This window comes from Microtus ochrogaster, unplaced genomic scaffold (genome assembly GCF_000317375.1).
Source record: "Microtus ochrogaster isolate Prairie Vole_2 unplaced genomic scaffold, MicOch1.0 UNK66, whole genome shotgun sequence".
Taxonomy (NCBI): Eukaryota; Metazoa; Chordata; class Mammalia; order Rodentia; family Cricetidae; genus Microtus; species Microtus ochrogaster.
Window position 1 is genome coordinate 2,183,665 of NW_004949164.1, and position 14,624 is coordinate 2,198,288.

Here is a 14,624-nt window from a genome sequence, read left to right on the forward strand (position 1 = left end):
GTACACAGAAACTTAGTTGTTCATTTTCTCACTTCATATCCTTCTTCTCGTAATTAAACCCTAATTAAACTTGAAATAACTTCTGAGCAAAACAGATGTAGTAATTGTGAAGAGAGAGGGAAGCTGTACTTCAGGGACAGGGGCTCTTCCCCCTGACACTGTGACAACATGACACCTAAAGTCTGCAATACCTGACAGAAGCCAAGAGCCCACAAATTCTGAAGCACAAATACAACCTGGCAAGTGTTACTTACCCAGAGCTGTCCCAGATCCTGTCTGCACCATGAGGTCCAGGGGAGTTCATGGAGGTAAGATCTCTAATCCCCTCAGCTGTGCCATGGAGAGTTTCATTAGAGCAGAAGGCTCTCTGACTAATCCAGCGAGCAGTTGAAAGTCTCTGTGATCCCCAGAACCCCTACTTTCCTTCTGGCCCGGAAAAGGCTGGTTCTGGCACCAGAAAGATCAAAGGAGACTAGTTCCTGGAGATACTGAAATGGGACAGAAATGCTGAGGCATCGCTATCCATCCTCAGGCTGGAGTACCATGATGGAGCTCTGGCCGCGCCTTTGCCTGAGGTTACCTGTCAAAATGGATCATTAAGAAACATAAGATTTTCAGATGTTTGTCAAACCCTGGAGAAGATCACTCCTTTAATGTCAGTACTAGAGAGATTTGGCAACAGAATTGTTCAGGGCTAACCTGGTTTACAGAGGGAGACTCTCTCTCAAAAATAACTAGATAAATTAAAGACAAAAAAAATCCTTATTTCAGGTATAAATTTGCCAGCGCTGTGACTTCAACAGTGTCACTAGTGTGTGTAACATTTACACTTTTCTCTTTTGATGCATTTTCACTTTTCTAATATTGGCATAGTTTTACAATAGCCTTCTAACTCCCAGTTTGAAGGTTTTCTGTCTGTATCTGTCTTTAAAGGCTCTGTATCTGTCTTTAAAGTATGTGATTTTATCACATACTATTATAATACTTGTTCAGTCATTGTACTCCTGGCTGGTGGAGAATATAACATTCACTGTAACAGTTATTGTTACCATCTTGAAAACTGCACTATTTAGGATTCAGGCTGTGAAGGAGTACACCCTGAAACAGCTCATCTTAACTTAATCCCATGCTAAGCAGCAAAGAACAATGATCTTTTTAGTTTTGTCTGTTTGCCTGCTTGTTTCTTTTAGAGAAAACCAGGATGGGTGAATGCAACCTACCTAAGGCTCTTGGGGGTTAGACTCATCCTGGCATCACCCATCCATCTAAACACAAGTCCATCCTGTCTTTTAAATTCATTTCCTTTAGCATTCCTCAAATAATGTGGAAGATGAGACATCTCTTCCTCCAGTAACCGTGACATCAGTAGAAAGTAATAAATTATTAGAAGATCGCAGCCTGGTCTAAATATGACTTAAATCTTGGAAAAAGGAAGAGAGGACAAGAAAAGTAGGAATCTCCATGGAAACAAAGATGAAAAAAGAAAACCAGAGAATTGTTAAAATTTTCTATTAGTTCTTGGGATTTTGACAGATTCCAATCACTAACAAAACACTTAATGCTTTTATTCTAATTATGTCAGTGAATACTGATGTGATTTTTATTACTATCTGGAGCATTTTTCATTTGTACAGATATTTAGATGGTATTGTGATTTCTAGGACTCAGAGATATAGACAATAATTGCCTCTCTGTTAGAGCAGCCGTTGAAAGTAATAACTGACATTTGAGAGTCACGAGGCCACCTGGACACAAACCTAGGGCAAGGCTATGTTGATGAAGACATAAACATTTAAAGCAATCCTGTGAGTTTAACAGGAAGGAGGGCAGTGAACAGAGACATTGTAAGGACTCAGAACACACAAACCCATGTGGTCACTGGAATATTCTGATTCCTCATATCCTAGAAAAGTTGCCCAAAGCTTACCATAAATCCCTGAGAAATGAGAATGGAGCTCCAGAACTTTAAGAATAACATCCTCCCCGAGTCCAAGTTCTGGAATCAGCTCAGACTGGTGTATAAAAAAACCCTCTGCCTGACAAACAGGTTGGAGGAAAAGCAGGTTGCAAATCCAGCTGACATAATAGCTGCTCAAAAGGCCCCACAGAAGCAAACACCACCATGAACTCTTAGATAGTGGAACCTCTGCTCACACTAGTATGCCCCCTCTTACTGTGCTACGTGCAGTTGACATTGAGGACTTATAACTTTTGGCAGTATATAACACCCCATTAATGCAATTCTTAGGTTTACCTCATCAAGATCCGCTGGTCCAGAGCTGTCCCATGGTCCCTTACATGTCCTGAGGTAAGTCACTGGGGTTACAGATGCCCTGAGGTCATCCTGTAGGATCAGAGCTCTCTGTTTTCTCCTCTTCGAGAAGGCAACACAAGGTTCTGTTAGATACCATTCCTAGCTGCAGCCCAGGAGTTATATGATAATTTTCAAGTTTTTTTTTTTATGATTCAGCTTTAACTGTATGGTTTTATCTAAAAAGGCTGTTCAATTGGACTTGACATTGAGAACTACTTTTAAAAATTATCTAGTAAACATTTACATGGAGTAAAATCAACATAAAAACTTTAAAAATATTAGAATGTATTAGAAGTTATAAATATTAGAAAATATTAGAAGTTATAAAGCTTTGAAGTCATGTGCAAATCTAGAAAATGTTACACTAACTAAGATGCAAATAAGAAAGGAGCCTGTGTCTTTGTAAGTTGGAAAGAAGATGACATAGAGGAAAAAGTAGAAAAATTTACAGTTCAATTCAGTTGTGCTGAGAACGAACTAGGATAATCTATATGCGTAGACAGACAGCAGACAAACACCAAATACACACCTGTGGAAGCTGATTTTCCTTTACAGAGCTCAAACATATCTACTTTAAAACTGTAAGTTTTTTTTTTTTTTTCTGTTTACCAAGCTTCCCTGTCAGAGCACACACATAACTCAGAGTCTACAGGGAAGAGGAAGAGTTCGGGGACCCAGTCTACAGCAGCACATGTGTCCATCACTGACTCTCGTATATCAGAAAATGCTATTATGCAAAATGTTTTTTTTAGATAAATGTCTAGCATTACTAACGTTTTCTTGAAAAACGCTTTTTTCTATCTAGGAAGAAAGAAATGCTCTTGAAATTTATTAAAGAAATAATTTTTTTCTTCATGACTGTGGTTGGGATGCTGGGAAACATTTCTGTTTCTGTGAATTATATGACCAGTTGGTGGGGAGGGCCTGAGAAGAAACCCATCCACCTTATGCTCATCCACTTGACTTTTACAAACATCATAATCCTTCTTGCAAAAGGATTGCCAAAGACAATGGAAGATTTTGGTTTGAGAAACTTCCTAGATGACATAGGATGTAAGATACTCATTTACCTGTCCAGGGTGGCCCGTGGGGTCTCCATCTGCACCAGCGGTCTCCTCACTGTGGTCCAGGCCATCATCATCAGTCCCAGAGCATCTGGGTGGAGGAGGCTCAGACCACAGTCTGCATGGCACATCCTTCCATTCTTTTCATTCTTTTGGATACTCAATGCTTTATTAGCTATGAACCTAATCCATTCCATCACAAGTACAAGCCTGAATATATCACAGTTTAAGAATGATGAGAACTATTGTTACTTATTGCTTGAAAATCAGAAAATAAAGTGGATTGTTCTCCCTCTCATGGTCCTGAGAGATGAAGAGTCCTCTGCAGCACTGCACTGGATCCACGGTGCTGGGCACTGCTCCTTTCACCCAGCACAGGAGGGAGAGGACACGTGACCCCACGTGACCTTTGGACCAGGGTGTATGGGTGCACTTACTCTCTGCATGGTATCTGAGCATTTTCCCTGCACATCAGTGGGAATCTTTAAACTTTTATTTCTGGTATTTCTCAGTCTTTTAAACAGACACTTCCTTACCTTCTTTGTTATTTTTTCTTCTGTTCCCTAACCTAGATCCACAATATAACAAAGTGCATTCTCAGAGAGAATTGAGTGGAAAGCACACACACACTGTATATTTTTAGAAAATGATTATTAAACACCTGCTGCTGTTTTACATAAAGAGTTTGTGGCCCAGCTCATTGAATCTGCAATATATGCCCGTATGTTATGTGCTCTGGCTCCCCCAGGAACAATGTGCATAAGAGGAAAAATGAGGAAGAGGAGTCAGGAGATGTCTCTCATCTGGGTCCAGCTTACAGGGCCCAGTGGAGGTGGCCAGTGAGAGTAACAAACTCTCTGCAGGACAGTGGCCTCCTCTGGTCATAACTTGGTGCTATTTCCAAAAGTGCTAAGGAACCTTGTGAAAATAAATAAATAAATAATAAAATGTATGTGCATTAAACCATGAATGATGGTCACAAAAGACACAGGAAAGTGCAAGAGATAAATTCTCCACCGAATGGTGCTATGTGGGTTTGATAATCGAGGTGAGGCTCAATCTCACAATCCAGCTATCACTCCTGATGTGGTAGTATCCCACACCAACAGATTGCATCATGGGGCATTGCTGCATAGCTGTTTCCTTAAGATTGGATTATTCCCTCTGGATGGAGGAAATAAACTCCCAATCTAGGGGAAGCTCAAGAAACTAACAAGGTCCTCTTTCCAGGGAGACAGAGGCTCGAAGTATTTGCTAGGTGAGAAGAAACTCTCCTTTCATGAAACAGCTGTCTGCAAATCACACACGGAATGCCAGTGGGTTCATTAGTCACCAGTCAAGCAGGTACATGGTAGAGTAATACGGGAAGAGGAAACTCAATTGAGAAAATGTAGGGCTATTTTTTTGTTTTTGTTATTTTGACTCTTTGTCTCTTTGCAGGCCGGCCACCTAGCTCCCATATAAACACAGAGTCCTATTCTTACTTATGAATGTCTAGCCTTAGCTTGGCTTGTTTCTAGCCAGCTTTTCTAATTTAAATTATGCCATTTTTTAAACTATGTTTTGCTTCTGGACTTTTTACTTTTCTTTATTCTAGATATATTTCTTTCCTTCCTACTCTGTGACTGGTTGTGTGGTTGCGTGGTTGGCCCCTGGTCTCCTCATCTACTCTTTCTCTCACTCCTGACTCTTCTTCTTTAGAAGCCTAGATTTCTCTTCCTATTTGTTTTCTCTGCCTTCCAGACCCACCCAGGTCACAGTTTGGCCCTTTGAGAAGATGAAAACCAGTCAGAAGATGCAGGGCACTCCATACACAGAAACTTAAGTTAGTTGTTCATTTTCTCCTCTCTTGTTTTTCTTGTCAAAATAATTAAACCATAATTAAGCTTGAAATAACTGCTGAATAAGATAGATCTAGTAATCGTGGAGAGAGGGAAGCTGTACTTCAGGGACCAGGGCTCTGCAGAGGCCTTCCTTCCCCTGACACTGTGACCACATGAAACTTGAAGTCTGCAATACCTGATGCAAGCCTAGAGGCTCACAAATCCTGACAGTACAAATATGACCTGACAAGCGTCACCTTCCCAGAGCTGCTCCAGATCCTGTCTGCATGACAGAGGTCCAGGTGAGTACATGGAGGTAAGATCTTCCATCCCCTCTGCTGTGCCATGGAGAGTTTCATTAAAGCAGAAGAGTCTCTCAGACTAATCCAGGCAGCAGTAAACCTCAGGACCTCCACTTTCCTTCTGTCCCTGGCACCAGAAAGATCAAAGGAGACTAGTTCCTATAGATACAGAGATGGAACAGAAATGCTGAGGCATTGCTCTCCATCCTCAGGCTGGAGTATCATGACAGAGCTCTGACTGGGTCTTTGCCTAAGTTACCTTTCTGAATGGATCAATAAGATACATAAGATTTTCAGATGTCTGTAAACCCTGAAGAAAATCATGATTCATTCCTGTAATGTCAGCATTAGAAAGACTGAGGCAAGGGAAGTGTTTAGTGCTAGTCTGCTTTACAGAGGATGATTCTCTCTCAAAAATAACTAGATAGATGAAGGACAAAAACATCTCTATTTCAGGTGTCATTTTGCCAGCACTGTGCAGTCAACAGTGTCACTAGTGTGTGTAACATTTAATACTTTTCTCTTTTATGCATTTTCAAGTTTCTAAAATTGGCAGTTTTACTATGGCGTTCTAACTCCCAGTTTGATGTTTTGCTGCCTGTATCCATCCTTAAAGGCTCTCGATTTTATCACATACTATTTTGAAACTTGTCTTAAATTCAGTCATTGTATTCCTTGAAGGGTGAATAATATAACACTCAGTTATAGTATCAATACCATACAATACAGTTATCAATACCATCTTGAGAACTCTGCTATTTAGGATCCAGGCTGTGAATCGGTATATCGTGAAACAGCTCATCTTTTGTTTATCCCATGCTGGGCAGCAAAGAACAATGATCTTTTTAGTTTGGTTTGTTTGCCTGCTTGCTTGTTTCTTTTAGAGAATACCAGGATGGATGAATGTAACTTACTTCGGGCTCTTAGCGGTTAGCCTAATCCTGGCATCACCTATCAATCTAAACACAAGTCCATCCCTTCTTTTAAATTAATTTCCTTTAGCATTTCCCAAATAATGTGGAAGATGAGACACCTCTTCCTCCACTGACAGTGACTTCAGTAGAAAGGAATCAGTTATTAGAAGATCAGAGACTTGTCTCAAATATGACTTAAAGCTTGGAAAAGGAAAGAGAGGACTAGAAAAGTAGTAATCTCCCCAAAAGCAAGGATTAAACAAACAGAAAAGTGTTTATATCTTCCATCAGTACTTGAATGTATTGACCATAGGGATTTTGACAGATTCCGATCACTGAAAAAACACTTAATTTTTAAAATCTAAATATGTCAGTGAATGCTGATGTGCTGCCAAGGACCAGCCCTGACAAAAATGCCTCTTGCCAGGGTAGGGATGTGAGAATTTAGAAATGTAACTAAGGAATACAGAGACTCATGAAAATATCAGAACAAAAACCATAGAATGTATTGGGAGTGCATTCCTGTGAGTACTGAAAATTGCCTGCATTTATTTTTCCACAGCTTTTATGCCCAAGTAAACAGGGGAGGGGATGGAGGGTGGGGAGAGAGAAGTCAACAAAAGACTTTATTAACATGATATGTAGGACAACTCAAAAAGTTAGTTGATTTATCACTCTGAGATTTCAAACCACTAGCATTTTGTTGTTTAAGCAGTAAGCTGTTCTAAACCATGGATGCTAAAGGCAACCACTCCCCAGGTACCTCATAGTTACAAAAGAAGAAGCAGAAGTCGATTTGCATTTCTTGAACACCTGTCAAGGTGACATGGACCCTACTTGAATTAGCTCTTTCAATGTTAAAGGAACCAAGCAATCAGATCCCGAGTTGAGATGTGCAGCTAAGCTTGTTGATCATTTGAGCATCTTCCAACTCTCTGACTGCAAGACAAGGTGGAAATGGGCCCACATTTTTGGGCTTCTGCAATTCCTTTCTTTTCTATTAATTTTAATAAAGCCTGTAATTTTACAGCAGAATAGATGATGATATCTGCCTTCGCTGAACACGTTCTCATATCCCAGGCTTAGCTGTATTTGGTACGTGTATTTTCATTATACATGTCTATGTCTTAGGGGCCTGGGAGGAAAAAGGATCAAACCCATCACTGATTGTTGACCTCTGTAAACAAAGATTAAAGGAAAAGTTCCTTTGGGATCTCTGTCTCTGAGGCAAATTTTTGTTAAGAGAGTTTATCTGCAATTAGATAATGTTTTGTGAATAAACATGCTACTAGAGTCTTTGAATTAGAGGAGAGGAGGATCACCAGGGTTGGGAATGTCTTTTTTAATTGGTCTAGAGTGTTTTTTTTTTAACATTTTTTTTGTCATATTAAAATCTAACTTTTTTATTAAATTGTCAAATTTAAGCTCTCATAGGAAACATCAAACATTTTTAAAACCTTTTATAGTAAACTAAAGCAGTTACAAATATTACCAGGTCAATACTATAATTTTAGAGTGGAAATTAATGATAAACACATAATTTGTCACAGTACAATTTTTTATAAACCATTTTAATTAAAAGAAAAAAGGTGTTTTTGATGTGTTAAGTCCAACCACATTGCTCTTTTAAGTAACTGTCTCAGTCTCTGAGCAGCAGCAAACCCTTAGGCCACCGTCCTCATGTTTGAAGGGGGGCATTAATCATTCCTTGGAACGAGTTCTTTTTCCCTGAGGGGAAAATTGAGGTCTCAGATTTTAGGTCTAATATTTTAACAGTAGATTGAATACCATACTGTCAAAATGAGTTCTGTGTCACAAAGAGCAAAACAGTCAAATGTTCAGTCTGTATTTTTTGGTATGAATCCAAGGTAAACAGGACTCATTAGGTCTGAAAATCTGCGCAGCAAGTCCATCAGGAGGCTAGAAATCACCAGTTATCACCATGATCTTTTTATTTCTTGTTAGACTGCAGTAAGTGGTCATTGGTTTAGGTACCCTTTTCTGGGCCTCCATCATGGTGGTGTGAAGAGGGCAGGATTATGGTCTTAGGAACCTCTTTTTGCTTTTCTTTACGAAGGCATTGGTATGTGTGATGTCATCAGGGCTGACATGCTCTATACATCTGCATAATCTGACTACCTGTCAGGATGGCACAGACCTACTTAAATAAACTATTTTAATATAAAAAACAAAACAAACAACCACTTCCTAAGTAGAGACATACAGAAAAATTTGTCAATCATTTAAACAACCTCCAACTCTCTGCCCATCAGACAAGGTAAAAATGGGTCCACATTTTTTGGGCCAATACGTGTTTCCTATTAATATCAGAATCATATTTCATTTGTACAGCTATTTCTAGGTATCAGGGTTTCCAGGACTCACTTACACAGGCAATAATTAACTCTTTTCTATAGGAACAATTGACAGTAATAACTGTCATTTCAAGCCATGTCATTCATCGGGACATAGATATTTAAAACAATCTTGTGAGTTTAACAGGAATGAGGGCAGTGAACAGAGGCATTGCAAGTACTCAGAACACAAAACCCATGCAGCCACTGTAATATTCAGATTCCTCTTATCCTAGAAAATGTGCACAAAGCTAACCACAAATCGCTGAGAAACGAAAATGCATCTCCAGAACTTGAGGAATAACGTCCTACCCAGATTCAAGTTCTGGAATCAGCTCAGACTGGTGTATAAAAAAGCGGCCTGTCTGGCAGGCGCCCTGTCAGGCTCTGCTGCCGCCGCGGCGGAAGCGCCTTCCCTCAGGTAGGCTATGGCGGGGCCGGGAGCGGGGGAGTCGTGCTAGGGCGGGCGGTAGCGAGCGCTGTGGCCGCCGGAAGCCGCCCCCAGGCAGATGAGGCCGTGCGGGAGCAGCCGCCTTCCCGCTCTCCTCAGGCCTTGCTCGGTGGATGCGCCTCTGGCTCAGAGACCCGACCCGAGCGCTTCCGCTTCATCTCCCCCGGGAGGAGGGAGCTCCGCGGTTCTGCAGCTGTCGCCACCTTAAAGGATTGCAGATGGCCGCGGCGACTAGCTTCAGCAGACGTTGAAGTCGCTCCTAGCTGTTTTCTTTTTCTTTCTTTCTTTCTTTTTTTTTTTTTTCTGTTTTCTATCTAATGCTTAGATGTCGAATGGGAGCGCTACCTGCCTCTCTGCTGGCCCGTTACAAAGTTTGCATCTCTCTGGCCCCTTTTCGCCTCTTCTCCACACCCGTCTGCCGACAGGTGTTTACCTTCAACGGACTAAATGTTTCATTTGACTCTCGTCGTCGGTCAGGACATCAATGCAAGCCTGAAGAAAAAGTAATTGCTTCATTTTAAGCCATGGCATATCAGTTATACAGAAATACAACTCTGGGAAACAGTCTTCAAGAGAGCCTTGGTGAGCTCATACAGTCTCAACAGATCACCCTCCAGCTTGCCCTTCAAGTTCTACTTCAGTTTGATAAATTCAGCATTGGCTCAGAGAGTCAGGAACAGAGTCAATTTCAGGGGCTCTCTAAATACATACAGATTCTGCGATAATGTTTGGACTTTTGTATTGAATGATGTTGAATTCAGAGAGGTGACAGAACTTATTAAAGTGGATAAAGTGAAAATTGTAGCCTGCGATGGTAAAAATACTGGCTCCAATACTACGGAATGAGTAAGAAATGTGGCTTTTTTATGCCACCTTCTGTTATTTTCATCGCTTTTTGAAGAGAAACATAGAAGAGACTTTTTTAAATTTATTCTCACGGTGCAGAAATGACAACACTGTGCTATACTACCCAAGGGTTCCACAGAGAGAAGCGTGTGGCTCTGTTCTCTTACATGACCTTTAGTACACAGCATAAATGGAACTTTTTTAAATGACAAATCAAAAGTGGATGCCTTAACAAGAATATTCTTCAATAAACTTGTTTTAAAACTTAAAAAAAAGCTGCCTGTCTGACAAACAGGTTTCAGGAAAAGCAGGCTGTAATACCAACTGACATAATTGCTGTTCAAAAGGCCCCACAGAAGCAAATGGCACCATGAACAATTAGATAGTGGAGCCCCTGCTCACACCAGTTGCCCCCATGTACTGTGCTACATAAAGTTGACATTGAGGACTCATGACTCAAAACCTGCACTCATCTCATGGCAGTAAATACTCCCTCATTAATCCCATTTAGGTTTATGTCATTAGGATCCCCTCATTCAGAGCTGTTCCATGTTCCCTTATGTGTCCTGAGGTAACTCACTGGGGTACAGATGCCCTAAGTCATCCACTAGGATCACAGTTCTCTGGTATCCTCTGCTCTAGAAAGCAACACAAGGTTCTACTAGACATCACCCCCATCTGCAGCCTGGCAGTTACATGAAAATTTTCAGGTTATATTTTATTAATTCAGTTTTAACTGTAGCACTCTATCTAAAGAAGTTGTACAATTGAACTTGACATTGGGAACTACATTTTAAAAAAGACTAGTGAATATTTGTATTGATTGAAATCATAGAATGGTGAACATACAAACTTTAAAAATATTAGGATGTAGAAAATGAAGTTATAAATCTTTGATGCCAAATGCAAATCTAGACATTGTTACAGTAATTAAGATACAAATAAGAAAGGAACCTGTGTGTTTGGAAATTCAGTGGAGAAATATGATGAAATAGAGAAAGAAAAAGGAAGAATTTGGTTGGGGAAACTTGCAGTACAATTCAGTTGTGTTGAGAGTTAACTTGTTAATCCATGCATGTACACAGACAGACAGACAGACAGACAGAAAGACACACACGAATACACATTTTAACAAGTCAATTTTGCTAGTATAGAACTCAAATATATCTCTTTTAAAACTTTAGAGTTTTATTCCAGTTCCCCTGACAGAGCACACACATAACTCAGAGTCTACAGGGAAGAGGAGGAGTTCAGGGACTCAGTCTACAGCAGCACATGTGTCCATCACTGACTCTCGTATACCAGAAAATGTTATTATACAAAATGTTTTTCAGATAAATGTCTAGAATTACTGATGCCTTCCTGAAAAACTCTTTGTATCCTGAATACAAGATTTTCTACCCAGAAAGGAAGAAATGCTTTTAAAATTTATTAAGCAAATAGTTTTCCTCTTCATGACTGTGTTTGGCACTCTGGGAAACATTTCTGTTTCTGTGAATTATATGATCACTTGGTGGGTAGGCCCTGAGAAGAAACCCATCCACCTTATTCTCATCCACTTGGCTTTTACAAACATCATAATCCTTCTTGCAAAAGGATTGCAAAAGACAATGGAAGATTTTGGTTTGAGAAACTTCCTAGATGACATAGGATGTAAGATACTCATTTATCTGCAGAGGGTGGCCCGTGGGGTCTCCATCTGCACCAGCGGTCTCCTCACTGTGGTCCAGGCCATCATCATCAGTCCCAGAGCATCTGGGTGGAGGAAGCTCAAACCACAGTCTGTATGGCACATCCTTCCATTCTTTTCATTCTTTTGGATACTCAATGCTTTAATAGGTAAGAACCTAATTCATTCCGTCACAAGTGCAAGTCTGAATATATCACAGTTTAAGAATGGTGACAACTATTGTTATTTTATGCAAGAAAGTCAGAAAACAAAATGGATTGCTCTCCCTCTCATGGTCCTGAGAGATGCTGTGTTTCAGGGAGCCATGGGAGGGGCCAGTGGCTACATGGTACTTCTTCTCCACAAGCACCACCAGCATGTCCTCCACCTCCAGAACTCCAAGCTTTTCTACAGAACTCCCCCTGAGCTGAGAGCTGCTCAGAGTGTCCTTCTTCTGATGCTCTGTTTTGTCTTCTTCTATTGGGCTGACTGTGCCTTTTCTCTACTTTTGAGTCTCTCTTTAGCGGACAAATCCTTGATGTTAAATTGTCAAGATTTCATAATCCTTGGTTATGCAACTTTTAGTCCTGTTGTGTTGATTCACAGGGATAGACTTCTCCCTGAGTGGTGGCATGCTCAGTGGGAGAAATTGAGAAAATTTATTTCTCTGTTATCTGTTCAATGAATTTTACAATATCCCAGTCTTATAATATTTTAAGTAAGACAAACATCTCACAAAGCATTTCAAGCATGTGTTTATTCATAAACAATCTTCCTAGTAAGTCCCTGCCTTGAGCTGAGAGAGAAATCTCTGTAAACTACAGTCATATGTGAATCCTTAATCTCCACTTTTCCTCTCTTTTGAAGGGATTTAAAAAAAATTCTTATATTTGTACTGTGTATGGATAATTTACCTGCATTATGTCCTTGTAACACATACATGCTTGGTGCCTGTAAAGAGTAGAAGAGATAATCAAAAGCCCGTGACTGACTGGAGTTAGAGAGGTTGCTAGGAATTGATGGGTCCTCTGGAAGACAAGCTAGTGCTCTCAACTACTGAGTCATATCTGCAGCACAGAGTAAATGGTCTTAATTATATTTTGTAAAACTAATTTTACTATCGCCATGATGGGGAACACACAGATGAATTTATGTAAAAGGAGACTGAACATTGTTTTCCTGCCTGGCCAGAATAAATAATCACAGAGAAAGTATATTAATTGCAACACCTTTTCCCTGATGGCTCAGATTGATTTTTAGTTAGCTCTTATATCTTAAGTTAACTAATTTCTATTAGTCACCCAAAGGTATCGCCTTCTAGTACAGTTTCGGTGTCTTTCTCCTCAGCAGCTACATGGCAATGGCCTGACTCTGCCTTCTTTTTCCCTTCTTTAAGTATAGATTTTCCACCTTGCTCTATTGTGCTCTGCCATAGGACAAAACAGATTGTTATTAACCAATAGTAATAAACCATATTCACAACATACAGAGGGGAATCCCACTTTGACTTATTTTATCATTTTCATAGTGATTTAATCATGTTACCCAGAGAAATCCATATCTTGTACCTGTTGCTGCACTTGCTGAATGTTAGTTTAGCTATGATGCAGTTTTGAGATTCTTCAAAGTGTCTGAATGCTTCCATCTGTAGAAAATATTTTACAGAATTGCGAAAAATGCTGTGAACTCCATCCACTTCCTGGAATCCCAATGCACCAGTCACAGAACTTAGATGCACTGAAATGTTTCTTTGGTTTTATATTCATGAAGCTTCTCTGCAGGAATTAAGATTTTTCATATGGGATAAACTGGATAAGGAATACACAGTAAAGTTTCATTTTATCCATCTGTCGTTTCTATGTTTATTTAGAAATGTAGATTTCTCTATTTGCAAGATTAATATGAAACAGTGTGAAACCGACTGAGGCTTGTTAGCAGCTGCCCTGGTTGCTCTCCACACTATCCAGCTGTTTGTCATCAAAGAGCTGCAAAAGGATCTCATTCTATATCTATTTAAGGGAAGGATTCACTGTTTGATTTCTTGTCATAGATCCACACAATAAGATATCGACATGGTTCTAACAATCTGATATACCCATTCTTAAAAATAGTAATTGATATAATCATTGAACATGAAAGTGTAGACTCACTAATCACCAGTTTTATGCCATATTTAAAAGAATGCTCTGTACTATCTGACTAAACACCTGTAACATATTGGTTGCATCATGGTTCTACTTCACAATAATGTATACATTTTTATATTTTGCTTGGTTGCGCTGTATACACAAAACATTAAAGTAAGTGATGTGTATTTTATTCTGTTACACATTATTAAATACGTTGTTCTTCTAGTATTAGGATTTATTTTATGTTTGTGTCTCTGTGAGTGTGGTACCCTTTCTGTTGGCACATGTGCCTTCCCTGCTCTTCGGTCTTTGTTATAAAATTGCAACATTGCTGTAGAGAAGGTGGAGAGAACGGGAGAGTCTTTCTCTCTCTGCTTTATACACGCCATAAAGACCACCTCCTGTTTTCACACTTTGCTTTCCAATTTCCTTAAGGAAGCAGTAGTCTTGTGAGGTTTTTTTTTTTTTTTTACATTTTCCATTTGCTATGGGTGCATGCATGTTTTCGAGTCCATAGGCACTCGTGTATGAGGAGGTGCACAGCACATTTGTGCTCCCCTGCATGCAGGAGACTGAGGTTGGCATCAGGCATCATCCTCCATTGTCCTCTTTGCTGAGTTGGGATCTTTCAGTCAAACACAGAGCTCATCAAAATACTAAACTCACCACCCAGTTTCTCTAGGGGCTGCCTGTCCCTGACTTCTGAGGCTGGAATCACAGACAAGCTGCCACCCACAAGGCATTTAAATGAGGTGGCT

The 14,624-nt window shown here is 39.9% G+C and overlaps 2 protein-coding genes and 1 pseudogene across 2 annotated transcripts; all 3 read left to right on the forward strand.

Annotated features, from left to right (window-relative positions):
• Nucleotides 1-1,949: 1,949 nt before the first annotated feature.
• On the forward strand, nucleotides 1,950-3,774 carry LOC106144415 (putative vomeronasal receptor-like protein 4). Its single transcript, XM_013354730.2, has 3 exons — nucleotides 1,950-2,047; nucleotides 2,249-2,308; nucleotides 3,120-3,774. The coding sequence occupies exons 1-3, from the start codon at nucleotides 1,950-1,952 to the stop codon at nucleotides 3,772-3,774; spliced, it is 813 nt and encodes a 270-aa protein (XP_013210184.2).
• A 5,380-nt stretch (nucleotides 3,775-9,154) lies between these two features.
• LOC101987749 lies at nucleotides 9,155-10,337 on the forward strand (annotated as a pseudogene).
• A 1,036-nt stretch (nucleotides 10,338-11,373) lies between these two features.
• LOC101987477 (vomeronasal type-1 receptor 4-like) lies at nucleotides 11,374-12,422 on the forward strand. The gene has a single exon (XM_005369933.2). It carries the CDS (start codon nucleotides 11,484-11,486, stop codon nucleotides 12,420-12,422), a length of 939 nt encoding a protein of 312 aa, XP_005369990.1. The 5' UTR covers nucleotides 11,374-11,483.
• The last annotated feature ends 2,202 nt before the right edge of the window (nucleotides 12,423-14,624 follow it).